Source organism: Dromaius novaehollandiae, chromosome 3, assembly GCF_036370855.1.
Source record: "Dromaius novaehollandiae isolate bDroNov1 chromosome 3, bDroNov1.hap1, whole genome shotgun sequence".
NCBI classification, from domain to species: domain Eukaryota; kingdom Metazoa; phylum Chordata; class Aves; order Casuariiformes; family Dromaiidae; genus Dromaius; species Dromaius novaehollandiae.
Genome location: NC_088100.1, coordinates 100832765 through 100859018, shown reverse-complemented (window position 1 = coordinate 100859018; position 26254 = coordinate 100832765). Strand labels below are relative to the sequence as shown.

At 37.3% G+C, this 26254-nt stretch overlaps 1 protein-coding gene across 1 annotated transcript in view; it reads left to right on the top strand.

Annotated features, from left to right (window-relative positions):
- The window catches only part of MTA3 (metastasis associated 1 family member 3), a 145088-nt gene that overhangs the window by 111039 nt on the left and 7795 nt on the right, over positions 1-26254 (top strand). The window contains exons 17-18 of the mRNA XM_064509595.1: positions 3051-3082; positions 10997-11151. Coding sequence (XP_064365665.1) covers positions 3051-3082; positions 10997-11151 — 187 coding nt within the window. The remainder of the gene's footprint in view (positions 1-3050; positions 3083-10996; positions 11152-26254) is intronic.

Here is a 26254-nt window from a genome sequence, read left to right as displayed (position 1 = left end):
AAATTCACTAGGCCATTCTAAAACCTGGCAGATAAAAACTGAAAATCCAAAGCATTGTTCTGTTCTGTGTGGTCTGTAGGACTCCAAGATATTTGTAGTTTTTACTTAAACTCTGTTCCTATGAAGCTGCATTGGAGACGGCATTGGTGTGTGCAGACCTTTTGATAAACATGTCTTTTTGAATGCTGCATGACTATCATTTTTAATTGGAAACAAGGGTTCTCTTTCTTAGTTATCTAACTTAAAAGCAAAGTTTTTCACAAAATTGATTAGTGTGTTTGTGCATAAATCTTGGGCAGAATTCTGCCTAATCAGGATGCAATTTTTTTTCTGCAAGAAAGCCTCCCCAGTTGTGAAATCCAAATATTTGGGGACCAAAGTTGGCAAGAGTTTTAATATTGCAGTAACAGTGCCTTAATTGATAAATCCTAGAATCTTTTGACTGCGTCTACTTATTAAGTAGTTCTGTCTTTTTATTTTATGTGTATACTCAGGTCTTTCTAAAAGGTCTTTGGTAACTTATTTCAGTATCTACAGCAGTTAAAGCTGAGAAAACATATGCAAAAACTGAGAATGCTTATATTGTATGATACAACACTCAGATAATACTCTATAAAAAACAACAATACAAGTATGTCTTCACTTCTTTGCTCAGTTTTATTAATTGGATATCAGTATGCTAATATCCTGGAGTTAATGGCTGTTGACACTGCATTAAGAGTGTCTGTAAAGTATTCCTGAAAAAACGTGATGTTTAGCAACATTCGGGTTTGTTCTGCTGTTTGGTGTTCTGGTCCTCAGTTCCGCCAAAATAAGTAGTCCGTCTTTCACTCAGTTGTCTGTGGAACTGATTATTTTGAGGCATCAGTATTACAATCCTGGCTAAGCATAGTTTTATAGTTTTGGCATATAAATCTATGCCAGAAACATAGCACCTCTGAATAAGAGTGGAGATATTATTACTGTAGTATCTGAGTATAAAAAATGTGACTTTTTTTGTTTCTTGTTTTCATCTTTTGGGGGTGATTGAAAGTGCTCTGTACAGTATCTTCTGCATCTTTCAAGGGAGAAGAAAACACTTTTCTACTGTTTGTTTAACTTGATATTCTACTTAATTTGAGGACTTCTCAGGAAATGCAGTTGTGCTATTTGAGTTAGGTCTTTTTCTGGGTAGATGTGCTTGTAAAAGGAATGAGTCCTTGTCTCAACAGTTACTGAGATGGTTATATTTCCATGAATGCAGTCTCCAGGCTTTCTCAGAAACATTCAAGCCCTGAATGTTACTTGACTGGGTTGTCAAAACAATAAAGTTGTAATAATAAAAATTACTTTAAAGATATAAATTGAACAGACAGTAGTGTTCCTCCCTCTACGGTGCTGTTCCCTTACTTGATAACAGAGTAAAACTGAAATACATTCAGGTATCAGGAAACAGGTAGTAGGCTTGCACAGAATTTCATTATTACATTACGAGTTTACATCTTGCCTGGATGAATGGTGAACAAAATGTATTTCTATATATGCTTATTTTTGTGGGGAAAATGAGGGCCTGGGAAGCTCACAACTAAAAGATCAGTGGCTTTAGGTAAGTTTTCACATTACAGAGCCTTTCTCAATGGGAAATTATTGATGCCTGTCTTGATTTCTGATGAGATTTTATTAAGGATGAAGACTTTTGGAAGTATACATGCAAACTAGATACTGGAATCATTGTTGAATGTGGGATTGAAGTTTCTAACTAGCTTGGGATGTTTAAAATGGTTTGTCTTTGTTCCTGTCCGTGGTTGAACTCTACCTTCAGACCTGTAAGGATGGCTCATCAAAGTGCTGTAGAATAAAAGAGAAGGTGCCACAAGTACCAGTTTGGTAGTGTGATTACCATCTTTCAGTAGGAGATGTGCATCTCTTGTCCCCTATCCTTTTAGTCTCTTTGATACAATTCATAACAATAACAACAAATGTGGAGTATCTTTTATGTAAGTGATGCCAATTGGGACCCCAGTAAGGATTTCTGTTTGGAACTGGGGCAAGAATAAACTATTTGTAATTATTGTACATTTATCTCAGTTGCAGAAGGGAGACTTTGCTGATTCAACTCTTGCAGAACTGTATATTTTCCCCATATATATGTCTGTTCCTTAAGACCTCTGCGAACTATAGCTGATGATATTTTACCAGAATTTTCAAATAGGTGTATGAGATTGACAGTATCATCTTACATGTTATGGACCAGCAGCCAATTTTCTTCCTTTTTTAAAAATGGATAACAGAGTGTTTAGTTAATTAAATTATACTGCTTCAAAAACAGAGAACACAGCTGTAATGTGACAAATGTACTGTTTTAAAGCCAGAGGGGAGTCATCATCTGTCCTTGAAAATAAAATCAAATTTCTAATTTAATTTAAACTGCAGGATGAAATCTGTGGTAGCTATTGGCCTGGTTGTGATTTCTCTGCAGCTTTATATAAATATATAAATTATATTCAGTTGACCGACTCCTGATTTCTGTCCTCATAGAGGAGAGTATAATCAAGATTTCTGAATGTTATCCTTCTCAGCCTACTATGTCAATTGAAAAATGAGAATCCATTTCAGAATTCTCAGAAAAGGGTTGTCTAATTTCATATAGCTTTTTCAAATGAGAATCATGATGGAATTATGCCAATATTGTTTGTACTTTTTTCAGGAGAGCTAATCATTATCCATGTTAAATGATGCCACCTGTTAAAAGCAAAATGATAAAACCCACTTCTTGAAACGAAATATGAATTAGTTCCATTTTTGTGTTTCAGAAATATTTCTGCAGAAGAGGATAATTAAGCAAAGAAAATGAGTGCATTTAAGAGTATACTATGTCTGGCTTATATTTTCAGGATCACTGATGATTCTCATGTTCATTTCATGAGAAATCTGTCCCATCTGTGCAGTGCTGATCTCTTCATTGTTGTAGCTGAGCACTAACATCTTAGCCTGCAGACTGAGCATAAGAAAATAGGGCTTTTAAGGATAAAGACAGTACTCTAATGCACTGTGGTTCTTTTATTTTTCAGAATCATCCAGCCATACAACAAGAACAATAATGGTAAGTATGGAGGAGTCATAGGTATACATCGATCTATAGACAGGATATTTTCTTTGAAAACAAAGTCCATATTGTAGTATTCAATACTGTTGGCATGCTTTCTTGTACAATATGGTATCGCTGTAGAGATAAAATGAGTCTGTCTGCCACCACATTTCATGGAAAACGTTGGGAAAAAACGTGAGGTTGAATAACTTAAGAAATAGTAGTACTGTAGGTTTGAGCACATTAACATCCAGTTACAGTTCTGTTACTTGTGTGCTTGAATGATTTTGATTATGTTAAATTAAGGTTGATAAAATCTCTTGCATTTTATGTGCATTACATGTTTCAGAGCACAGTTAGAGTTCAAAACATACACTGAGTTATTTCTTGTGTCACACTCCTGTAAGGACGGATTCTGAATTTACCTTGAGTTTCATAATTCGGGTTTCAGAAGCAGAGAAATATTAAAAGACAGATACATCTTCAAAAATGAGATTAAAAAGTTCTTCTATGCATAAAAATGTCATGGCTTTAGAGTCTGTCTTGGGTTTTTATAGGGTGAGAAATTATGTCACTCTTTTTCTGTTTCAAACTCGCATTAGAAGTTGGATAACAGCCAAACAAAAATTCACATAAAGAAAACCTCTCTCTGGCTAGGAATGATTCGTGCGTATCTTGTGGAGATTTGGGAGGAGGGGCATCCACTTTTGGAAAAAAGACCAATCTTTGAAGCAGATTTTTGAATTCCAGAATAAAACCCAGCAGCACGTGACGTGACTAGAGTTTTTGTTTGTTCTCATTTCTATAGATTTCAGGGTGTCCTTCAAATTTCTGACCTCTTGTGCATGTACAGTATTTGTGGGACCTGTAAGTTCCCACACAGGAACTTGATTCAACTGGGAAGAAAGGGTAAATTTAGTTCATTGCATTTATCATCATCAGTAGTCATTAATAATCCAGTGCAAATGGATAATAAATTGTTAAGGACCACAGATCACAAATTTTCAAAACAATGGAGACCTGCCAGGAAAAAGTGATTTTTTTTCTTCTTCTTCTTACTGGATATGATGTAATCCGTGTTTATCATGAATTTGATTTAAATTGTACTATTTCAAAATAAGGTGCTTAGGGTAATTAAACTATATTTCTATCCTATAAAATTTTGAAATGGCTTGAAACATTTTTTCAGTATTTTCCCCGTTCTTGCATTGATGTCAGGAAGAGAGCTAGAGGCTAATGCTGAACTGGTGAAAAGTTCACTCTTCGTTTCCCTTTACTATTGATTTTACTCTAAAGAAGAAATCCTACCTAAGTCTTCAAGATAACTCATTTGGACAGTCTGTCTTTTCCACTAATGTATCTAAACATCTGTAAAACGGAAGCAAAGAAATGCTTTTGTTTTCCTATACAAGTGTGTTCCCACACCAAAGTGTGGTCAAAATTTAAAGAGATAAGAGAAAGGTTTTTAAATAACTTGAGTTTTTGAGGTTCTTCGGTTGTGAGCCCTTGCAAACCTCTCTGCTGACAGCTCATGGGGAAATGAGAATGCCTGGGCTCATGTTCTGCAGTCAAAGCAAAAGGCAGTCATTGTTCTTGCATTTAAATAAATAAAAGTACAATTAAAAGCAAGTATGCTACTAAGATGGTGTCAAAATGTCCAGTCCTCTCTGCAGTCAAAACATAATTGTGTGTGTAATAGAAAATTTCTTACTCACCTGTGAGTAGAGAGAATACTTCAATCAGTAAAGCCAGAAAATATATATTATTCAATGCATTAGAAATAGTATGAGAATATTGAATGCAATAAAGGGCAGGCACATTAAAGCAAGACTGTTGAGATCCATTTTTGAATGAATACTGCAATAAATAATTACTTTGAAATAAATTCCACTTTTTTCTGACTGCTTATGGTAACTATTATAACTGATATACAGTTAATCTTTAGTCATACAGAATGAGAGAAGTATAGCAGCAAATCTGTATTTTGCCTAGGCCACTTTGTTGTGAAATAGCTCTTGTCTTACCAGAACAAAGCAATTGAAATGCTTTTGAGTTGCATTTATAGGTGGTGAAATAACGTAAGTAAGGCATTAAACCTGATCTTTTCTCTGAAGATACCAGATTTATGTTTAAATCAAAGTCAATGAGGAAAACAGTGTGCTTTGCTTAGGAAAAGAAAGTACAGTTTTTCCGAGAAAATTAAATTTACCTTAATATTTTAAACTCCAAGTAATTCTGTTTCTGTATTTAAATATGACAATGAAGGCCCTCCCCCCCCCTTTTTTTTTTTTTTAGATTCCTGTTCATAAGAAATCAAAAACTAGCTGTGTTTGTGTGTGTTGGGGTGGGCGGGGTGAGGAGGCAGTCTTCTAAATTTCAAGGATAAAATAGATTTCTTGTTATTCTGTAGATAAACGTCTGGGTTACTCTTTCATTACTTACTGGTGTAAGGATTGCCAATAAATATTTACTTCAAAATGCTGCTTTTAAAGACATGGTTTATCCAGTAGTTATAAAGCTTTGTGTAGCTTCCATGAAGTAGAGAGGCTGTGACCATTGTAGTATTTCAGCAAAGATGCCTTGGGAAGTCAACAGTATTTTATTTTTTGCTCTGCACAGAAAGATCATTGACTTGGATTTTCAGCATTATAACTGTACTACGCATTTTGTGAAAGGTTAGATAGTAATCAAGAGGTTGATTCAAAAGTAATGCTTGTATTCTGTGACTGTTTGGTTATTTTTAGTTTCTTGTACATGCTTTAGTGTTTGAAAATATATATTCTTTTTAAATAGCCTTAAGGTTTCTTAAGTGAAATTCTATATCCTAAATAAACATTTGCCTGCATACAGGGTCCAACATTTGTGCTGCAGTGCTGACGTCTGTGTGAAGACCCCTAGGTTTTGTAATTTTTGCATTCATCTTGAGTCTCCATGAACGAATAAACCAAACCAAACCAAAATTGTGATGCTTATAGGAGATATAAAGCTAATACATGACAAGAATACCCCAGGTGTTGCAAAACAGAATCATTACCTGATTCTAAACTTAACATAATTCTAGACTTGTTTTACACTATATCCAGTATAATTAGGTCAGTGCTAAACTGAACAAATTAATATGAATTGATACCAATCATCTGAGCGTGCCTGATTTTTATAGTGATTTTTTTCTTTCTCCATATAGACAGCTTCCTTTGCTCTCTTTGATTTGATATGTTCAAGGATGAGACAGGTGATTAGTCCTGAAATAAAATACTACTCGTCTAAGTCACTGGGATAGTTTTCCTTTTGTAAGCATGGGAAGGAACACAGGATATCATAAATTCAAGGCTACACAGGAATTTATGATAATCCAGTTTAACGTTTTTTCAATCACACATCATAGATATCCGCTGCTAATGTTTATGTTACACTTGTAATATATTTTTTATTTCAAGTTTGGTTGTCTTGTTAGAATCTCCAGATGATGGAAAATATACCAGTGATTCTCAATGCCTAAATGCTTGGCCATTATAAGTTGAAAAACTTGTAGGTAGGGAACTAGATTATGATCTGAGATCTGGGTCCCTTTTCCAACATTTTTACAGAATTCTTCTGTGACTTTGCAACAAGTACCTTACCTTATGCTTGGGATTCCTCTAGGATCTAGTGAGGATGTGAGATTTACCCTGGAATAACACTTTCAGCAGATGCTTAAAGTTAGTTATTTATTAATGTGTCCTTCATAATGGGGATCATGTCTTACACTGTTTGGAGTATCTTTGTAGGTGTCTTCAGAATAGAATTCAAACTTTGTTGGAGTGATAGCTGCCACTATAACCTGAATGACATGTATGGTGACTCTCTGCAACTAATTCCTGTGTGTTCCCAGGCTCATCAAAACCTTAGGCCTAGAGGACCTTGTATTGAAGGCTCTTTATTTACAACTAAATAAATAATTTTATTAATAACTCTAGAATTAATGCGGCTGCTTCCAGTAGATTTTACAGAGAGAAACACATTCTTACGTAGCTTCTTTTTGAAATGAAGTATTGCGTACAATGAACGTTGGAAATGTCTTACATGCTCAATTGAAAATAAGCATTTGTGTATATAAATGGGAAACTGAGGTACCTGCCAGGTGAGTTTTGATTAGCACCACTTGCAGGCGTTCTTAAAATCTGGCCTTCACCATTTTCTGTGAGTGAAATACCCAAGAATATTGCCTGTAGGAGAATGATGATTTACGCAGGGAATGGGTGAAATTGTGAAGACACTGTGACAAACAATTTTCTCATAAATTCCTCATGGAAAAACTTGTTGAAGGCCTTGAAAGATTGCCTTTGGTCTCAGAAGTCTGTGAAGATGTATTCAGCTCCTGCTTCTCACGTATTCAGCTGTATTCATGCAGACCTGTTCAGTGCATAAGAATGTTCAGTATTCGTGACCTTTATTGGATGCCTCCTGTATTGGACGTAGCATGTCACATAAAGATCCCCACGGAACAATTTTATATTCCCTACTATAGCTGTAGAACTAACTGGTGAGGGCTTTGTTTTCTCATCAAGCCTTTGAGATTTAAGTTTAAAGGCAACACCTTAAAGCAATTATTATCAGGATATTTCTTTTTGAGAGACTTAAACCCAAGTTTTGGTGTGAAGATGCTTTTCTAGCCAACTTATATTGTGTGAGCTGAGAAACATGGTTCAGAGAAGTTATTTGTAGTGGTACGTCGGTGTACTCTAAGTAGCCACTTCCCGTTTATCTTTAGTCAGCTTTACCTGAACTAGGACTCCTGGATTTAGTTTTAGTCTTGTGAAGTTTCTCTTTCGAGTGCATTCACAGATAGGTTTCTCATAATGCCTTTTGGGGTGGAATAAGTGATTTCCTGTAAATACAGAAGATCTCAGTGAATGTGTATAGGTTGAGGTGAGGAAAAACTTCTGAGAAAGGAGTCTCTAAATGCAAAGAAAGATTTGTCTGACTTGTGGCTAGTGAGGTCTGTATAAACCTCCTGCCGAGGCACGAAGCGGTGGTGATTTGCTACTGGTATGTGGCATCCTAATACCAGCAGTTTTGTTGCAAAATGACAGCATAGCTGGCTTAGGAACAATGTAAACAGTCAAAATCAAAATGCCAGCTGTGAGTTGCACATGATTAAATTATTGTAGCTTTCTGTATGCCCAGTCTTTGATTGAGTAGACTCCTGTGGTAGCTTAGAAAGTATTCCAACTATATAACAAGGACTTCGCGTGAAAGGTCTGCTTGCTTTGGGTGTTGATATTAGTATGACAATGGCATTGCATCTTTATTTTTATAAAGAATGGTAAATATATTTTTGAGAGGAAGTGATGAACTGATTTTCTACTCTTCAGTTGCTCAAGAATTTCAACTGTTCTGATTAAATAGAAACTAAAGGTAATGTGGTCCCTAGCGCGGGAGAATAATGGCCTTATTTTCTCTTGTCTTTAAGTGCAATATAATTAATTTCTTCAAATAACTTGAAAGGACTGGGGCAGGAGGGGAAAAAAAAGGGAAAACTAATCATTACAATGCAATGGGAATGAAATGATATTGTAACGCTTGCACTGTTTTCTATAATGTTATATCTTGCCTGCAATAATGAGTTCTGTTCTAATAAAAGTAGAAAAAACAGAAGTTCAGAACTAGTAATGACATCCATCTCTGCCAGGGGAAAAGGTATTATGAAAAAATAACTACTTTTTTCCATGAGGCTCAACTATTTTTCAGAGTTTATGCCATAGAAAATGCACTTCTAGTACCTTGTACATTTCCTGAATGTGTTTTGCCTGTGCTTGCCTGTATCTTAAGTAAAAGAATCATTCAGTGGTGTATTAGAAAGGAACCTGGGAAAAGATAAAAGTCATCGTATTTGAGAACTTAAACTCATTTATGATTGAGGAAACACAGCAAAAACTTTCCCTTTGGGAACTTGAATATTCCTCTGTAACGTATAGCACTGTCCATTGCCAGGCAAAAATAAATAGTTTGGTGATACTATAAAATCTGATCTATGACAGAATTTTCTGTGCATGAATTCATATTATTTTTTTCTGATTACTATCCATGCTGTGTGCCAGGAAATCATCAGTTAAATGCCTGTATGAGTTTCTAGTTTCATCCAAAATATGTATTTTTTCCTGAATTTATTTAGAATAACAGCTGAACTGCTTCTAGTAGTATGGCCTTTCCTTCTTCACCCCACCAAAACTAACACAGGAAAACTGCAAAACCAAACTGCAGTCTAGGCACTTAATGAAAACATGGAAAAAATTAAGCAAATGTTTAAAGGGACTGCAGTGGAAGATTTACAGCCCTGACTATGTGCAACAGCAACTGAATTCACCATAAACCTTATTTGTCTGTGAGACAAAGGAACATAATTTAGGTCTAAAAAAGTTATCTGTGACTCACTCAAATTTGATGTCTCATCACCCTTTCTGTTGTTATATTTATATTGTTATATATGTTTTTACATCAGATCTAAGGAGTTGTAGAGGAGGTTGTTCAGTTATTTGCTCCGTATTTGTTTAGTTAAAATAATGAACCCAAACATTTTTCCTGCAATGTTTAAAATTTGTCCTACTGGAGGGAGCAAGCAGTCTGGAGCAGGGTATGTTGAGAGCTACAACATAATGTGAATATAATACATGGAGTATGAGTGTAAGAATTTCACAGGGGGAAACAAGGCCCTTATTTTCTATTTTTGGCTGTTATATTCTCATCACATGATTTGAGGGATCAATTCTGTTCTGTTAGTCTTTGTGCGTGTTACTTGCCTTTTCTCACTCAGTGATAGTGCAGTTGTTCCCTAATTAGAGGCCACTCCTGTGAATGTGCAGAATTGTGCCCATTTTATGAACTTTACAAAGTTGCTGTCCTTGATGAGAACACTTTGTATTATTTCACCAAGAAATAATACTTCCTCTTAAGAAAACATGATGCTGAATCCATGTTAGATAAAGTAAGCAGAAGTCTCATCGTCATATATTGCCTTCTAACATGTCTGTTTGGATCAAATAGTGTTATTTCTAAATCCTGCCAGTAATTGACCATGTATCAAACAAGACTGTAATTTCCAAAATTAATATATTCATCGCTGGGTATGCTTCCAAAATGCAACCTATAGATCACACAGAAAACAACATTGTTACTCTCTACCTTCACATACATCAGAAGGCAGCCTCTCTCACTGGATCCAAGTACTTACTGTCTTTAAATCTTGTTGCACAATTATTCCAGGTAAAGGTCTAGTGGAAAATTAATGCATCATTTTATGTTTAACATTATCTGTGTTAAAATAAAGGCAGCAGTATTGCAGTCAGCTCTAGTATATAATGATTTGTGAGTGAACTTAAGAACTATAGTGACAACGAGGTAATATAAACATTTGTTGTCCTGTTTCCATTTAAGTTAGCAGCAGGACCAGGCCACTTGTCTTATATCTGCTTGGGTGACTTTTATTTAAAAAGAAAGCCAGAGAGAGTAAGGACCCACGAAGTGAGAAGTGTACTTTTTTTTAATTATTAAATTAAATGCTATACTTGGATCGGAAAAGAAGTGGTGTAGGTCATTGTTGGGATACTGAGTATTTGCTCAGGAAAAGAGAATTCTCTCTCAAAGTCCACAGGTTTTTGTTGCAGAACTGCATTAGTCATGGCATTGCTTTGTATCTCAATTTCTCGTTGCATAGAATGGCATTAGCAACAGTTATTTTAGTTTTTAAAGAGCTTTCAGAACTGTGGACAAAGCAGATCTATCTGCAGCAGACCATCAGAGGGTGTCATCTGATCCCCAGAGAATTGCTGAAGAGGAGTAGCTGTTTTTCTAGAACGATTGTGTATAGGCTGCCCGTAGCAGCAGAATTGGTTGACAGAATTACGCTCATTCTCAGGCAAATATTTTTCCCATTTTTTGTTATGATTTCAGCATGCTGCTCCCCATGTTCATATGACTAATGGTAAGGCCTTGCAAGCCAGTGCAAATGCCATTAAGACAAGCACCATTCCAGTGATCAAGAGACAGAGGCAAAATTGGCTTGATGCTTCAGATGATGGTTTCTTTATAGCTACAGAAGAGACCAGGTAAGAGAAATAAAGGCTAAGCAGGGAATGAGGCTTCACTGTGTATGTGTTATTGATCCACTATTTGAATAACAGTTTTTGTCATTATTACTTGAAATTGCATTACAATGAAGAGCAATGGCACATCAAAACATACAACCAATTTTGCATCTCTTGTGTACTAATATTACCAGCATTACACTAACGAGACTTGTCCATTCAGGGCACTTATCTGTGGAAATGATTAGAGCTTTTTAATTGTTACTAACTGTAGATCATATGCAATGAAATTTTAAGGCCTCTCTGATCATTCAGCAAAACCTAAATGAATCTACAACACAGATTCCACTCTAAAATTTTCAGAACTTTAAAAATTATATATATATATATACAGTGGACAATCAAGGAAAATACAGCTGATAGCTTCTCTTCCAGGATGGAAATCGTTTTTTTAAAAAAAGAAAACAACTAAGATGATTGTCTTTTTCATTCTCTCATTTAGAGATTAACTGGTAGAATTTAATGGACTCCTGCTTTTCCCAAAAGAGTTTGATACCACAGAAGAGTTGCTAGCTTTCTGGAGGCCACTTTTTTCCTTTCTTCATCTGTTAAGACCTGGCCATTCTTTGATTAAATTCAGACTAAGACAGGAGGTTACAGTCTATTCTGGTAACCTGTGGTTACCGGGCATATTATTTAAAAACCTTTATAATCTTGCTTAACTTAAAGCAAGAGGATTATTATGGCAAGTAATATCAGGCTGCTCTTCAATTGTATGATTATTTCCCGAGCCTAGAAAGGCTGGTGGTTGAACAGAAATGTAAAAAATAAAATGAGGGAAGAGAAATAACATAAGTAAATATGCACTTGTTCCTTGGTTAGCTCTGTTTTTAGTTCAGTTGATGGTAAATGCTGCTAGGGAAGTTAAAATACTAGTATGTGACAATTTGGTGGATATTCCAAGACTGATTAAGTATGGTACTTTATTTTCCTTTTAAGTGAGGAATTCAAAGATTCAGAGAAACTGCTGGAAGGATGATGAGCCCTTAGACTTCTGCTTCACATCTAGCCCAGGTTGCCAGTAGTCACTATTCTGCAAATTGTTTGATAGCCTCTGTAAGAAGAGTGTAGTAATATCAGACTAATCCCTAGTGACTATTCTATCTAAAAGTGAGGCTGCTAACCTAAGTCACTGGTTTAGAATTTTAAGAATTTGGAGGGTTTTGTTTGTTTGTTTTTATAGAATTACTATGGAGAGGTGCCTGTCGAAGGATGAGATGAGCCCAGGATCTCTCTCTCCCCACTGATCTCAGAGGTAGCTCAGATGACTGGCTTAGACTAGATGTTTCTATTCTGGGTATCTGAACTAATGTGAGATGAATCCTATCTTTGGAAAACACTCATGCATGACAGCCTTGTCTGTTCCCATTCTCACAAATCCCCCTTCCCCACCTCCATGGCCGTGGTCACCATTTGTGGCCAGGGTCGAGGTGTGGCAGCAAGGCAAGAACTTGCACTGCCTGCATCTACACTCCAAATCATTAAAAGTTTAAAGACTTAACACTTCAAGTGCTTTTGTATGGGGAGTGTAAGGCAGTTAGACCTCAATGACACCCCTTCAGAAAAGGAGTTTGTTTCAAAAACAGGCACCTGGGCCCATGCTGAAGAAGTGCAGCAGGGAACGCTCAGGGACGTGCACTGGTTGAACAACCATTTACAGCCTCCCCCAGTCTGACAAGAGCTAACACTGTAGGTCATTGCAAGTACGTGTGCATGCTTCTTCCTTCTGTGATAGCAACACACTGCAACTAAAGGGAGGCAGTGACTTTTTATCCCTTGAAACACCATTTCACACAAGATCTGTTCCTTCTCTCTCTCAGGTCTTTTCCTTTTCTTTTTTGCCCATCCCATCCCAGTTGATTGCTTCCCAACCTCAGGGGCGCTTTCTCCTTTCATACCTTTTCCTTTGATTCTTTGATTCCCTCCACCCATATTCCAGGATTATTTGGAGGAGCTCTTTCTCCTCTCAGCTCTCACTTGCCTCCAGCTGTTACACCTTGAAGTGGAGAGCACCACCACCGAAGTGGGTCAGCTGTTAGGAATGTCCCTGTGCCCACAGTGACAACTGCATGGGGGAAAATGGGGAAGAGGAAGCAATAGGCATTAGTCCCTTACGTTCCTTTAATGACGAGAAGTCAACCTGGCCTTTGTTAGGAGCTCACATAGAGCCGCGCATGGCCGTGGCAGGTTTGACTGCGGCATGGCAGCAATGGGAAGAGGTACCTGAGGAGGAGGGGGCTTTGAGAAAGCAACACAGAATTTATCCACTCCTGCCATAGCTTGAGAAGAAATTGCTGCCAGTTTGCAGCCATTAGGTGTTTCAATATATGCTGAGCACTCAGCTCAAGAATAATCCCAGTCAAGTCAAGGCAATAACTTGTGCTTTAAGGCACATGTCTATGTATCGTGCTGCATCAGGATTTACATATAAAAAAGACAAACTAATTACTAACAGTCTACAAAAGGAAAAATATTTTTGGATATAATGTTTTGTTTGCAATAATAGATAATACTTTTAATTTCTCTATCCTAAAACATTTTTGTTTGTGCAGTGAATTAAAGTTTGCGATGCATACTTCTATCAAATATCAGGAAGGGAGTCTAGAGGGTAAATCCTGTCAGATGTTTAGCTAAAAAGATCATGCTGAGTTAGTTGGTTGATATTATTTGAGAAAATAATGTAATACTATGGCTGCTAAACTAAATGTGTTGCTAGGCTGTTTCATGCTAGCCAACCAGTCTCTTTTCATCCTCTGTGTCTAAGTTTTATTACCCACCCATAGCTAAGATGACTATATGTATTTATGCCTATAGTCCTTTTTTAGAAGAGATTTTAAAGAAATAATTATTCTTCTTGGAATGGACTTTCTGTAAGTTGTAATGTGCATCCTCACACACTTAAAGGTTGTTTTAAAGTTGTAGCTATTTGAAAGCAGTTTCCTTCCCTGTTGTGCATCAGCACCTGCACACTCAGAGGGCAATGTCAGCATAACTCCCATTTGCATTCCCCTTTCTCCAAGCCCAGAAGCCCCTGGATGCCTACAGCCACGTCAGCATGGTGCTGAGCCCCTTGTGGCCCCTGGCCAGCTTGGGGAATGGGCAGAGCCAGTTTGTATCTGCCTGCATATTAATACCATGAATGAACTGCCCATGTGAGTTTCTTGTGCATGTCACTCCCAAATGCCCATCGCCATGCTCGGTGAATCTAGCCAATACATATACAGGTCTCAGGTTTTGCTCTTCTGTGGTGGCAGACGGCTCTCGCCATCCAAAAACCTTCCTGGCGCCTGTGCAAGTCCAGCTCCCTTGGGGTTCCAACACCTGCAGTTAGTCGCAGGATCAGGGCAGGGGTTAGTGTTCACCAGAAGAACAGGTGACACTTCAGGAACACTTAGTTTGACATTACATCATAATTTTGTGTTAAACTTTGCCGAATTTAACATTTTTGTGTAGTTCTCTTTTCTTACGCTTTTTGAATGAAATTCAAATTCTTATTGTGAAATAGCTTGCTCAAGATTTATCCTAAAATCCAAAGTCTGTTTACACAATTCATTGAAGAATCACTCTTTAAAGAGCTTTACATTTATCAGTACTTACCAAGGGAGTGTCCTTATTTTTTTTAATATATCTAGATATGAGCTGCTAGGATTCTTCTAGGACTACATGTATGCTTTAGGATCAACCAAAAGTCTCATAACTATAAAAGAATTTCGTTCAGGGACATTGTACTAAATCACTTTTGCTATAAAAATGCTTCTTGGGTTTTACTTGTCTTTTGTTGAATAGCTATAATGCAGAACCTGTTATAGATCCTGTTGGAGGTTAGTGCTGAAATGACTACATCAAGTGATATTAGATTCTTTATACCGTATTACCATTCTGTGACTTAAATAATAATGGAATAAATAAGACAGTTCATATTATGGTATCCAGCTGTTTAATAAAAATGTAATACATCAGCTTAATATCTGTTGAATTATGTAGAACATAATCATAATCTGTGAAGAAAATTAGTCATACAATTGTTGGTTATCAAGGAAAATCTGTCTGCTGGTTAAAACTTTACTTCCCAATTCCAGGTTTGCAGGGTGCATACAGTTCCTATACATGTGCTCTGTCCATAAAAGAAAATATGTGCATGCTAATGATCATACTTGTTTAGGGGCACCTAAGACATTGTGTGGAAAATTAAATTTTTTTCAGCATTTGCATTATAAGAAATATATGGAAATGTTTGGCTGAATGGGTTATAGCAGCAGATTCCATATGCTTTCCCTTCATGGGCCAAAAAGCATATTTGCATATAGAACTACTGTTGAATGACTCGATGCTTGTTTCCTTTCAGTGCTGAAGCAGTTAGAAACCTTCTCACGGTAAGTGCAACTCCATTGGGAATGAGTTAATTACAACTGTTAAAATTAGAACATGATCTTCAGTTGTTAACAGCAGACATTGCTTCCTTTTTGCTGATAAAATAATTTATTTGAGAGGCATCCCTGAGGCAGCATTATATAGGTAATTTTCCTATCCTTCACATAATGTTCTTTCTCCAAAATAAAAAGCTTCCCTTGATTTGTTGAGACACTATGTAAGGATTTCACAATTGCAATGATAAAGTTATCTGATACCACTTGTTTTTATTTATGCATGTCTCCTAGCACACACAAGAAGCTTAAAACCAAAGTTGCATGTTGAGAAATGAAGAGGGTGTGCAGCTGATATGCTAACTTTGGCAAAATGTTGAGTCTTGCTTTGTCATGTGTGGTCTGGTTCTTTGCAGAATTGGGAGAGACTAATTCCAAAGCTGACAGTCTTTTTCTGTGCTCCTGCATACACCACTAGTGCCCTTAGTTGTATCAGTGTAAACCCTAACCTGCACCTTTAAAAGCAAGCTTAAAAGTCAGGCAAACCAAACTCTGATAACTATCAGCAATATTAATAGTTGTGTATATGCTGCCGTTGTCCCTTCTCCCTCCCACATGTGTTTTAGTCTATGCTTAGATGAGGTCAGCTCCAGTGTTTGAGGTACCACATGTGGCATGTTGCTGGGAGAAAAGGAAAAAGTGGAGGAATAAGGCCCCACTACCTAGGGTCCATATTACAGAGCATAGATGCAGGTGTAGATCAAAGTCAGAATTCCGGCAGTAATTATTTCTTCTTCTGCTTCACAAATGCAATTTCATATCACAGAAATGCTCATCATCGTGTTTATTTTTTTTATTTGTGCTCAACTGAGCATAAAAAATTGTGCACCAAAGTAGTGTTTTTAACATACACTCAGAGATGACCTCTGCTTTTGACAAAACTGAGGCAATTTGATTTGAATTTTGATCCTGTTTTTGAAGTTCAGCATACTTAGATTCAAGCATAGTGCATTTTCATTCCTCATTTGCATGGAACTGTGGCCATTAGACCCTGATCCTGTAACTGACTTGCATGAAGATGCACAGCTGCACCCTTGGAGAATCAGTTGCAAGCTTGAGAATGTTATACACCAACTACTACCCTCTAATCAAACAAATCAGTCTCTAAGGATGTACTTTTCGGGTTCCTTTACTTCTGCTATATTATATAGTTGTCATATGTCTTGAAAAGCAGGATTCTAGAATGTATCCCTTAGAATTATGTCGAATCCTCATTGATAGGATTATAAATATCTCATTCATTGGCTACAGCTGAGTGCAGTTGAGCTCACAATCATTTCTAGTCACTGTGACAATACTGCAGATTGGAAATTTTGGGAGGAACTCTCCTTGTTCCAATTTAGGGGCAGTCCCACTTGGCTAACTAGTGTTCAAGATGTTAAATATTCATCAGAGTGAAAACATCTATTCTAATAGTTACTATGGGCTGTTCTTTTGACCTTATTTATTATTTAGTGTGGACTGCTCATGAATGCCATGCATTGTTCACACTTTATAAATTATAATTCTTCCCTGAGCTCTAGCTGAGGTACTGTGATACAGAATCACAACCAGCAGTATAGAAACTACATCATAATCTCTTGGCATTTGTTCTTCATTGAGCAGTTTTCATGGACCTCTATCTGTTTTCTTTCACTATTCATTTACATGTGTTATTCCTCTGGCTCCTTTTACACAACATGCTAAATGAAAGTAACACTGCTATGATAATGCTAAAGCTTATGAAGTTTTAAAAGCAGGATCATTTCTTGAAAATAAAATCAACCTGAGTTGAAGAACATGCAAGATCTTGTTTTCCACGTATAAAAAGAATAATAGATATATACTTGAAAAACAAATCGAGAACAGCAGCATTTCACCTACTCTCATTTAGTGCTTTGACAATCAGTTCAGTATAAGTTATACCATTGGTTAGAGCTGGTAGGATTAAAGTGTAGGTGATGATAGGAATTTTGCTTTTTCAGTTTCCAGAACAAATGAAATACAATCATTTTGCTTTGGAGCTATCTACTAATCTTCTCATAGTTTAAGATGAAGTTTCAGTGCCAAGCTACTCATGCTGTTTGAAGCTACATGGTAAGGGAAGCTACGTGATAAGCTAGATAAGCACTTGGGAAAACTCGATCCAGTTCCCTGCTCTGTCACAGATTCCTGTGAGACCTCAGGTAGGTCTTTTAAGTCCATATCTCAAAGGCCTAACCCTCATATCAAAATGAACAATGCTACTTTCTTTTTTGAAGATTTGGGGATAATCGTTTATGTGCCTCTGTTCCCCATCTGAAGAATCAGATTAGTAATACTCGATTCTTTCAGAGGGCTGTTGTGCCCAAAACACATCAGAAGTCTTATAGTGGAGTCTTCTTTCAAAGAGCACTTCTTACCCTTGCTGGTAGTAAAATCTCAGGGAAATGCAGTCCACAGGAGCCCAGAAGCTCCTGACTGAGGCTGGTTGATTTGTTAGTTTCAGAGGTGTCCCCACACAGCAGCAGGTGAAAATTAATTAGTTCACAGCTTCTATAATGGCAGCAGTGAGACTGAAGCTAAGAAAAGATGGTTGCAAATGACCTAGTTACCACTGCCTAAAAAGTCACAGCTGAATCCTGTAAAGTGCTCTTGCAGGATTCTCCTGTTTTAAGCAGAAATTCAAATATGCAGGCTGTTGTGGGGTGCCTTAGATACCAAAGTGTATTTTACAATTGCTTGGAGCTTGGATGTGGTTAGTGCACGTGACTGGGCTAAAGAGTGCTGACACATTCAGCAGTGTTACGTGACCCTTTGCAATCGCCTCTGCTTTATTTAACAAAGGTCATTTCACATGCAGACAGCAATTACAGAGGTAGCCAGAGCATCTTATATTTGAGAAGGGAAATGTAATTTCTGAAATGAGGTATCTGCAAAATTTTATTGTCCTGGGAAACTTGCAAAAAATAAATTCAAACTTAAATGAAACACAGTGATGATGATAAATGCATTAAGGAGTGTCTTAAACACAGATGTTGGTGGAAGAAGCTCCTGTATAAATACTAAACTTTTCCAGAAACGTCATTCACTTTGTTAGACATTGCAGGTACAATTCAGCAAAGCTTTTAGATGCATGTCTAACTCCCACTGAGTTCAGTCAGTCAGCTAGAGTATGTCAGAAAGTCAGTCATATACTTGATATGTCAGCTGTTAAATTAGGATGTCACACAATTCTTTTAACCTGTTTTCTTATTAGTAGTAGACAGACTTTGAATTTCCTGCAGTATGCTTGGCCACTTCAAAAGGTTTTCCTTCAGAAGCTGTCTTTTGTGTTTGTGCAAAAGATTTGATGTAGCTGAACCCAATCCTCTTTACTGGATGTTTTAACTAAAGGTCTTAGGGCTGAGCCTTGTGTTAGCTTGCTGCTGAGCTTTTCTCTAAATCCAGATCCCCAGTGGGAATGTGTCATCTCGTTAATACTTGGTTGTCTTCTACTGTGGGAGTTAAAAGCAATTTGTTTTTGAAAAAGAAGATATTTTTACTATAAAGAAACACCTGTATATGTGAAGCCAGTTTCTCTGTTAAAGGTCTTGGGAAACATACACAACAACAATAAAAATGTTAATTTATCAGATAAGCGTTATCTGTCATCTTTAAATATCAAAGAAGAGGTAATTCTCTAGATAATTATACAGATGTTATCTAGAGCAAAGCATGGTGTAACACTAGCTCAGGAGTAAAATTAGTCTTTTCCCATTATTCCTATGTGGCACAGAAGCTTATCACATTAAGTCTCTCAAGCACTGCAAAATATCAATCTTTTTTCCTTTTTAAATTTTCTGTACCACATAAGCAATAATAATTAGTAGAAGCTGGACACAGAAGGGTTAAGGAGTATTTTATTTGAAGGCAGAGAGATAGGCAGCAATAATTTGCATGTAGATACAGGAACTGGGTAAGTCCTGTGGTGAACACACTGTTGTTGCAATTGAATGCCAAAGAAGATGATAAAGCTATACTGTGATGAATATGCTGGAAATATAATAGCAGTGAACTTCACAGTCTTAAAATTTACACAGACCTGAACACTAACTTTAATTTACAAGTTGCCCATCTTTTTTGGATTCTTCATTAAAAATTATAATTAGAAGACTTAATTCTGGGCTAGTCTTATATTTTAGTGTATACATTTAAACATTTATTCTTTTGTATTTTTTTCATCTGAGAGGTTTTGTTTAAACACATTAAGGTATTTTAAATGCACAACCCTGTGCCATTAATGTAAATGAGACTGCTAAAAAACAAATGGTGGTAGTTCTGTCCTTGTGAAAAGACTTCCATAAGTAACTGCATATGGATTTTAAATGTAAAATACCAAAGAGAACATAATGTCTGTGACTGTGAAAGCCAATCATAAAGATAACTATCTGTTCCTATCACACGTCTAAGGAGATGTTGAAGGCTGGTTTCATTGCTTGTGCTATGGATAGCAGCTAAAATATTTACCTGACAAAATACAATAGAAGGGTTGTGCTAGTGGTGAAACCACAGATCTGGATTTTGGAGCTCTTTTCTTGCTTCTGTTGCATGCTCTGAGACACTGGACAATTTCTGAGAAGCTCCACTTTTTGTCTGTAAACTTCCATAATACCAATGCGTTGTGTTACTAATACATTACTAATGTAATGTATTACCTAACCCCAAGGATGTTCCGCAGTTTTTAATTAAGCAGTCGAACATACACTATGAGCTACTGAAAAGTGCTGTCCATAAGAATGGAGAGCAGCCTGAGCGTCAGAAAATGAACTTAAACAGACCTTTGTGATTTTGAATATTAAAAAGAAATCTGATCTTTGAAATGGAGATGACCGTAGTATTTAGCATATCAAATCATTCTGTGGCAAAACTTTCCTCTACTAATGCCACAGTGCTGATTTCCAGTCCATATTCTGCATAGGAGTTTCTGTAAATAAAGTAAATATTGATTATATGAGAAATTGATGCTCTGGAGTAGGGCCCTTGAGTACAGTTTTGTGAGGAAACTTTTGTTCTCCATCTCTTTCTGGTAAGAATGCTTAATTCTGATTTTCCATTCTTGCTTAAGAGCAAGTAGCCAGAATGCCAAGAAGCTCATCCAAAAATACTCTATTCTAACATATATTATTCCAGGAAAAGTATATGCATTATTGATAAAGAGAAAATATTGCCAATTTTCTTCAGCCCCAGGTGATATTATAAGCTATAACATTGTAAACACAGTGTTCAGGCCAAAAACCTCAGATGAAACCTATCCTGAAATAATCAAACAAGGTACGAAAAGAAAAAGTAAAAAAGGTCTATAAAAAGCCATACAAAAAGTTTTCTGTGTTGAAACGATTCTCATAATAAAAAAAATCCTGCATTAAAGTAGTTATGATGGGGTGGTTTGAAAACAACCAAAGTACGATGAGGTGTTTGAAAGACAACAAAAGTAGATCTTTTTTTTTTCCTTTGGAGCTTTTCCTAGAAAAATTATATTTTTCATATTATTTAATTTCTTTCTTCAGGTCTATTTTGTTTTGTTTTAAGCAAGTTATATAACTGTGAGCTTCCTTTCACCTTTGGGAATGACCTGGTAGTTGCTGTGTCAGCAACACACTTGGCCAGTGTGTACCTAAGTTGAAAGACCCACTAGAAGTTTAACGTATCCACATGACTGAAGCCAACAAAAAAATCTTTCTGAATCTTTATCAGAATGCTGAGCCTAGTCAGTTAAGATTTTCTGTCTCCTGGGATTTAGAGAAGCATATTTAGTAGAAAACACTATTGTTGAAAATGCTGAACATGGTAGTGTATTTAATGCTGGTGGGGAGATGGCATGAGTGCTTGCAGCCTGAGGTCAGAAACCAGGAGCTACACGTTCTGGATCCTTGGATTGTTTGGATCTTTGAACGTTTGGAATAACACTGGAATTGTGAACTAATATGCAAGATGTTGGGGGAATAGTTGAAACTGTTGAATTGTGTTCTGCTGTCAGCCTGTTCTTAAGCATCTTCTCTCTGTTTTCTTCCATTTTCCTGTATCAGGCAAAAAAAAAATGTATAGGTAATATTTTCATCTAATAGTGGATGATGTTTAATCAGTATACAGAAGGACCGTTCTTCTGAAAAATAAGTGGATGGTAATGAAGATTCCTGTAGGTAAGGTACAGAGTTACATAGTGTGGGAATCCACCCACATTCTGCTGATATAATTCATGTGAATAGAAGAGTTGTTTTGAGATCATCTGGCTTTTGTGTATGTGAGCTGTAGGCTTCCTGGCTCCTTGAATTCCCAGAGTGCTATGTATTGGCAAATTTGCAGTGATTTTGTGCATGTGTTCATGGGGAGGAGACATTAAGCAATTTTTTCTTTAATAGAGCAGGATTCATGCCTTAAAATGTCTGCAAGTCAATGGTAACTAAGGATAGGTTAATCAAGTTCAGATAAGGTGAAAAGCAGCTCTCCCATAGCTCAGGTTACAAGTCTGTCAAAGCCCAAGCCATTGTTCTGTTGTAAGGAGTATGAATAATTTATTTTTTACCCATTCCTTCTCCTTAGTTTTGCTAGGTCTTATCAATTCTAATCATCTCTGCTAAGCTGGATGCTGTGGTCAAGTGTCATGACTCCACAGACAGGCCTTTCTCCCTTCTTCAAGGAAAAACTCTCTGCTCTTGTGAAATGTGGCTTAGTGTATGTCGATACAGTAGTCATTGCTATATCATGTGTAAAGTGAGAAAGTGTCACTGCTGTGAAAATAAGGCTCCACTCAAGTTGCAGTACAAATCTTGAGCTAGTTGATCTATGCTGAGCCCTGTAGTGCCCTATTATTCCTACCACCTATAGCAAATTATTTTTTAATTGTGCCTACCACAAATCAGAGGGGGATGGGAAGGACACCTGGTGGAGGAAGAGAAGGGAGAAACGTAGTGTGAGAGGGATGCTAAGGAGAGGGATGAGTGAGGGGAAGAGATCTCACCATTGGATGTGCTTCCTCCCCTTTATATAGCATATTTGAAATGATAAAGGTTCCTGTCCATCTTTGGGGGAGGAGAGGTGGTAAACTATTATTGCTGGGAAATAGAGATGTGGTTGCTAGTTCAGAACCGAGGTCAGAGCACTGCAACCCTTGCAGTGATCTGAGCTAACAGACTGTGAGACCATGGCTGGAGGTAGAGCCAAAGCCAGAGTTACTTACCTGCGTTAAAAGTTCAGTGAGTAGGAAATTTGTTCACTGCACAGCAGCGTGGACCAGGAATGAGTCCATGGAGGTTAATGTAGGGATAGATGTGACTTGGACATATCTGTACTATGGAGTCAGGCACATATCTGCTGGCTTCTTCAGTAGGAAGTCTGAAACTGGAAGCAGTGGTGAACTGGGCATAAATGCAACTGGCCTGGCTATAACAAGCAGTCTCCAGCCCAAGGGTTGTATGGTTATCTTGTTACAGCAGTATGCCCCAAATAACACAACTGAAAGAAAGAGAGTATTATCTGCCCCATCTAATTGGAGCTACGCTACTTCAGGGACATGAACTAGTAAATCTGCACAGTGCCCCACTGGGTGGGCTGGCTGGTTACTGCTAGCTTGCCCATGCTCTGTTGCGTGACCTATACAGACCCCTAAAGGTCTGTGGATAAAGGGAGTGAGAGGTAAGACTGTTAAGGTATAATGCAGACCATCATAATGAGTATTTGTGTTTGGTGTCCTTTTATTGAATCATGCGGATAGCTGCAAAACATTGCCAGATGTAAATGCTCAGGTTCTCCTTCCTCCTAAGCATCATTTAAAACATTATCAAATATGTAATTGCTCCATTTTCTTTCACATTACTATGTAAAAAGTAAGCAGTGCTCTATAGGACACTTCAGCCTGTGGGTAGGGCTCCCCTGTTCTGAAGTCCCTGGCTGTGGATAGTGAGCAAGTCAGTGTTGCCACTGCAACTGACCTCTTGCTCTATCATGCTTGTCCTAGCTGTCTGTAGTAAGTAAACTTAACTAAATTACTCTTGGTGGTAATTACCAAGCTCATGGATGAACTGTGAGAATAATTTCATTGCTGATTGTTAAGATTTAGACCATATCATGTGATGACTGCCATAAGAAGCATTATAAATAGATGCTGTCATAGAGGTTAAAAGACAGGTTTTTCTCAGTTACCAAAATACAGTTAAAAAAAGAGTAATAATGCGGAGAATAATACTTTGCACCTCTTTAATCCCTTCTCTCTGAACATTCTGAACCACTGCAAAGTGTTGATGAATTATGTCATTTTCAGAGAAAAGGTAAGCATGGAAAATCTGTTGGACAAGGTAATTTTTCCAGAAGTTATGCCAGTTATTTGCAGTAAAATGGGATATAAATCATTACAGTAATGGGTAAGGGCCCCATTGTTCTAGGCACTATACAAAGGCAGAGAGAGATGTTTTTTGCGCCAGGGTGATTTTGATTTGAGTAGATAAGAGACCAGCAGCTGGGAGAAGGAGACAGAGAGGTGGCTTGTCCCATGTCAAAGTGCAGGTCAAGGCCAGCACAGTAATAGGAGTCTATGCTGTAAACAGTTGACCTGGGTTTTTCCTCTCAGTAAAGAAAACATTCAAGAAAAATATAATTTATTGCTTTATATATAGAGGGTGTAGCTATGAACTGTTGCTCTGAAACGCAAAACCCCAGCGAAGCCCTCAAGTTGGTGTAATGTTTGAAAATACTCCACTAAGCTGTTCAAGGAGTTCTGACTAACTGGCGCATCTGTAAATTCTTGTTCACAGAAAATAGTTTTGCTCCGTAAATATTGATGCCACATTTGAAGATAACCATCAGCAAAGGAAAAGGTTTCCTTACTATGGGGAGAAAAATAAGGCAGCTCTTAAAACATGTAAATGACGCTGGAGTGCCTACAGCAGCACCTCTTGAATCTTATAGAGGTTGCAGCGCTATAGCTGCCATCTGCACTAGTTTTACAATATAATAGTGTCTTATGGCAGCTGCTTTCCAGTAGCCTGATGCTTACAAACACGCTACGGATTTGTTTTGCAAATAAGCATTTCACCAAGGAGCTTATTTTTAAAAGGCCTGTCAGTGTTAACCTGCTTTTGCCTTCCAAATATATTTCTTCTAGTTACTTTAATTTGGAGAATAGATTAGACTTTAATGGAATAGATAAGCTTTAGCCTCAGCACATGCAGCACCTATCAGAGTGCCGAGAAAGAAAACAGCTGTCTAAAACAGCAAGCCAAACAGTCAGTTAAATAAAATATAGCATTTGCACTCATTTCCACAGTTAAAAATGTAGGAAGTGCTGTGAGTCATGCAGCCTCTCTCTATTCTGGCAGGTTTCTAAGGCTCTGTGCTGTAGGTTCATCCCAGTTAAATTCTCTTGGACCAGCCTCAACACAGCACATGTTTTAGCCTTTCAGTTTGATCAAAACACCTGTTGAAATTAGTAGACTAAGATGGTGCCTCCTCTTGTAATTTGATCCATTGAGTGGATACCACGTACCTCTGCATACAACAAACCTGCAGAGAGAAGAGCTATAATGAAGGTGAATATCCCCCAAGGTCACGGTTACTTTTTAAACGGTTGTTTTTGTTAACTGGCCTTGCACTCAAAACTGATGTTGCATGGATTTTGCATTGCCCTGGAGCAGCAGCAGCAGCTTTATCAATCTTTTTCTAGATGAGTTCTTCTGTTACCTGAACTACAGAATATGGCAGATTTTTTTTTTCTTTCTCAATGTCTCCATGGCCACCCTGATTGCCAATTTTGCATAAAATGTATACCAAACTGCAAAATGCTGCCTTGCTGTATGAATGTCTCAAACCTCGCTTTCTTCCAGGGTGGCAGCATTTTTTACAACTAGGAAGTTTAAGTTTCTGCTTACAAATGACAAGTCATACCAGCCTGCTTCACCCGAATGTATATATTAGGTGGAATTTCAGACATGACTGTGTGATGAATCAGTTCTCCCTTATGCCTGCTACCTACCTATTCATATACTTTGCTGCTATCAGCCTCAATGAGGCAATGAGATATTTCCACAGCACTAGGTCTTTGTATTTAAGGATGCTATATGAATGGTGTCAATATGAGGAAGATGTTGGTGAAAATACCAAAATCACGTAGGTACAGCATAAAACATGATATTCTGCACTTCAGCTTAAAATTGTGTTATAGCCAAGTTTGTAATACTTCCTTTGTATGTTTGTAGTGGAAATAGAGCATCAAAAACATTTCTGGGCCTTGATATTTTAGAAGAGTTATGGACTCAAAAGTGGGCGTGTGAGGGGTTCCCCTTCACAGCAAGATGTTTGTTTTCGTTCATTTTCAAAACACGACCTGTCAGCTTCTCAAATTTCAGTGGTCTTTAGAGGCAATGAATCTCCCTCACAGAAAAATCTTCTACCATAACATGTTACTACTTGTACAGTGTTGGTGTTGCTGTGGAGAACAAAGTCGCTCTAGTCATCACAGCTCTGGGTGTAATGCAGAGGAGGCAAGGCTGATGCACGACAGTTTATATATAGAAGCAGTAATAGATATGCCTAATATCAACAGAGCTATAACAAGTAACACCTTTAACTGTTATTAGAACAGGCTTGAAAAACACATTCTTTACTAACAATGCCTGAAGGTCATTTTTGTTTTATTCAGGTTTAAGAAT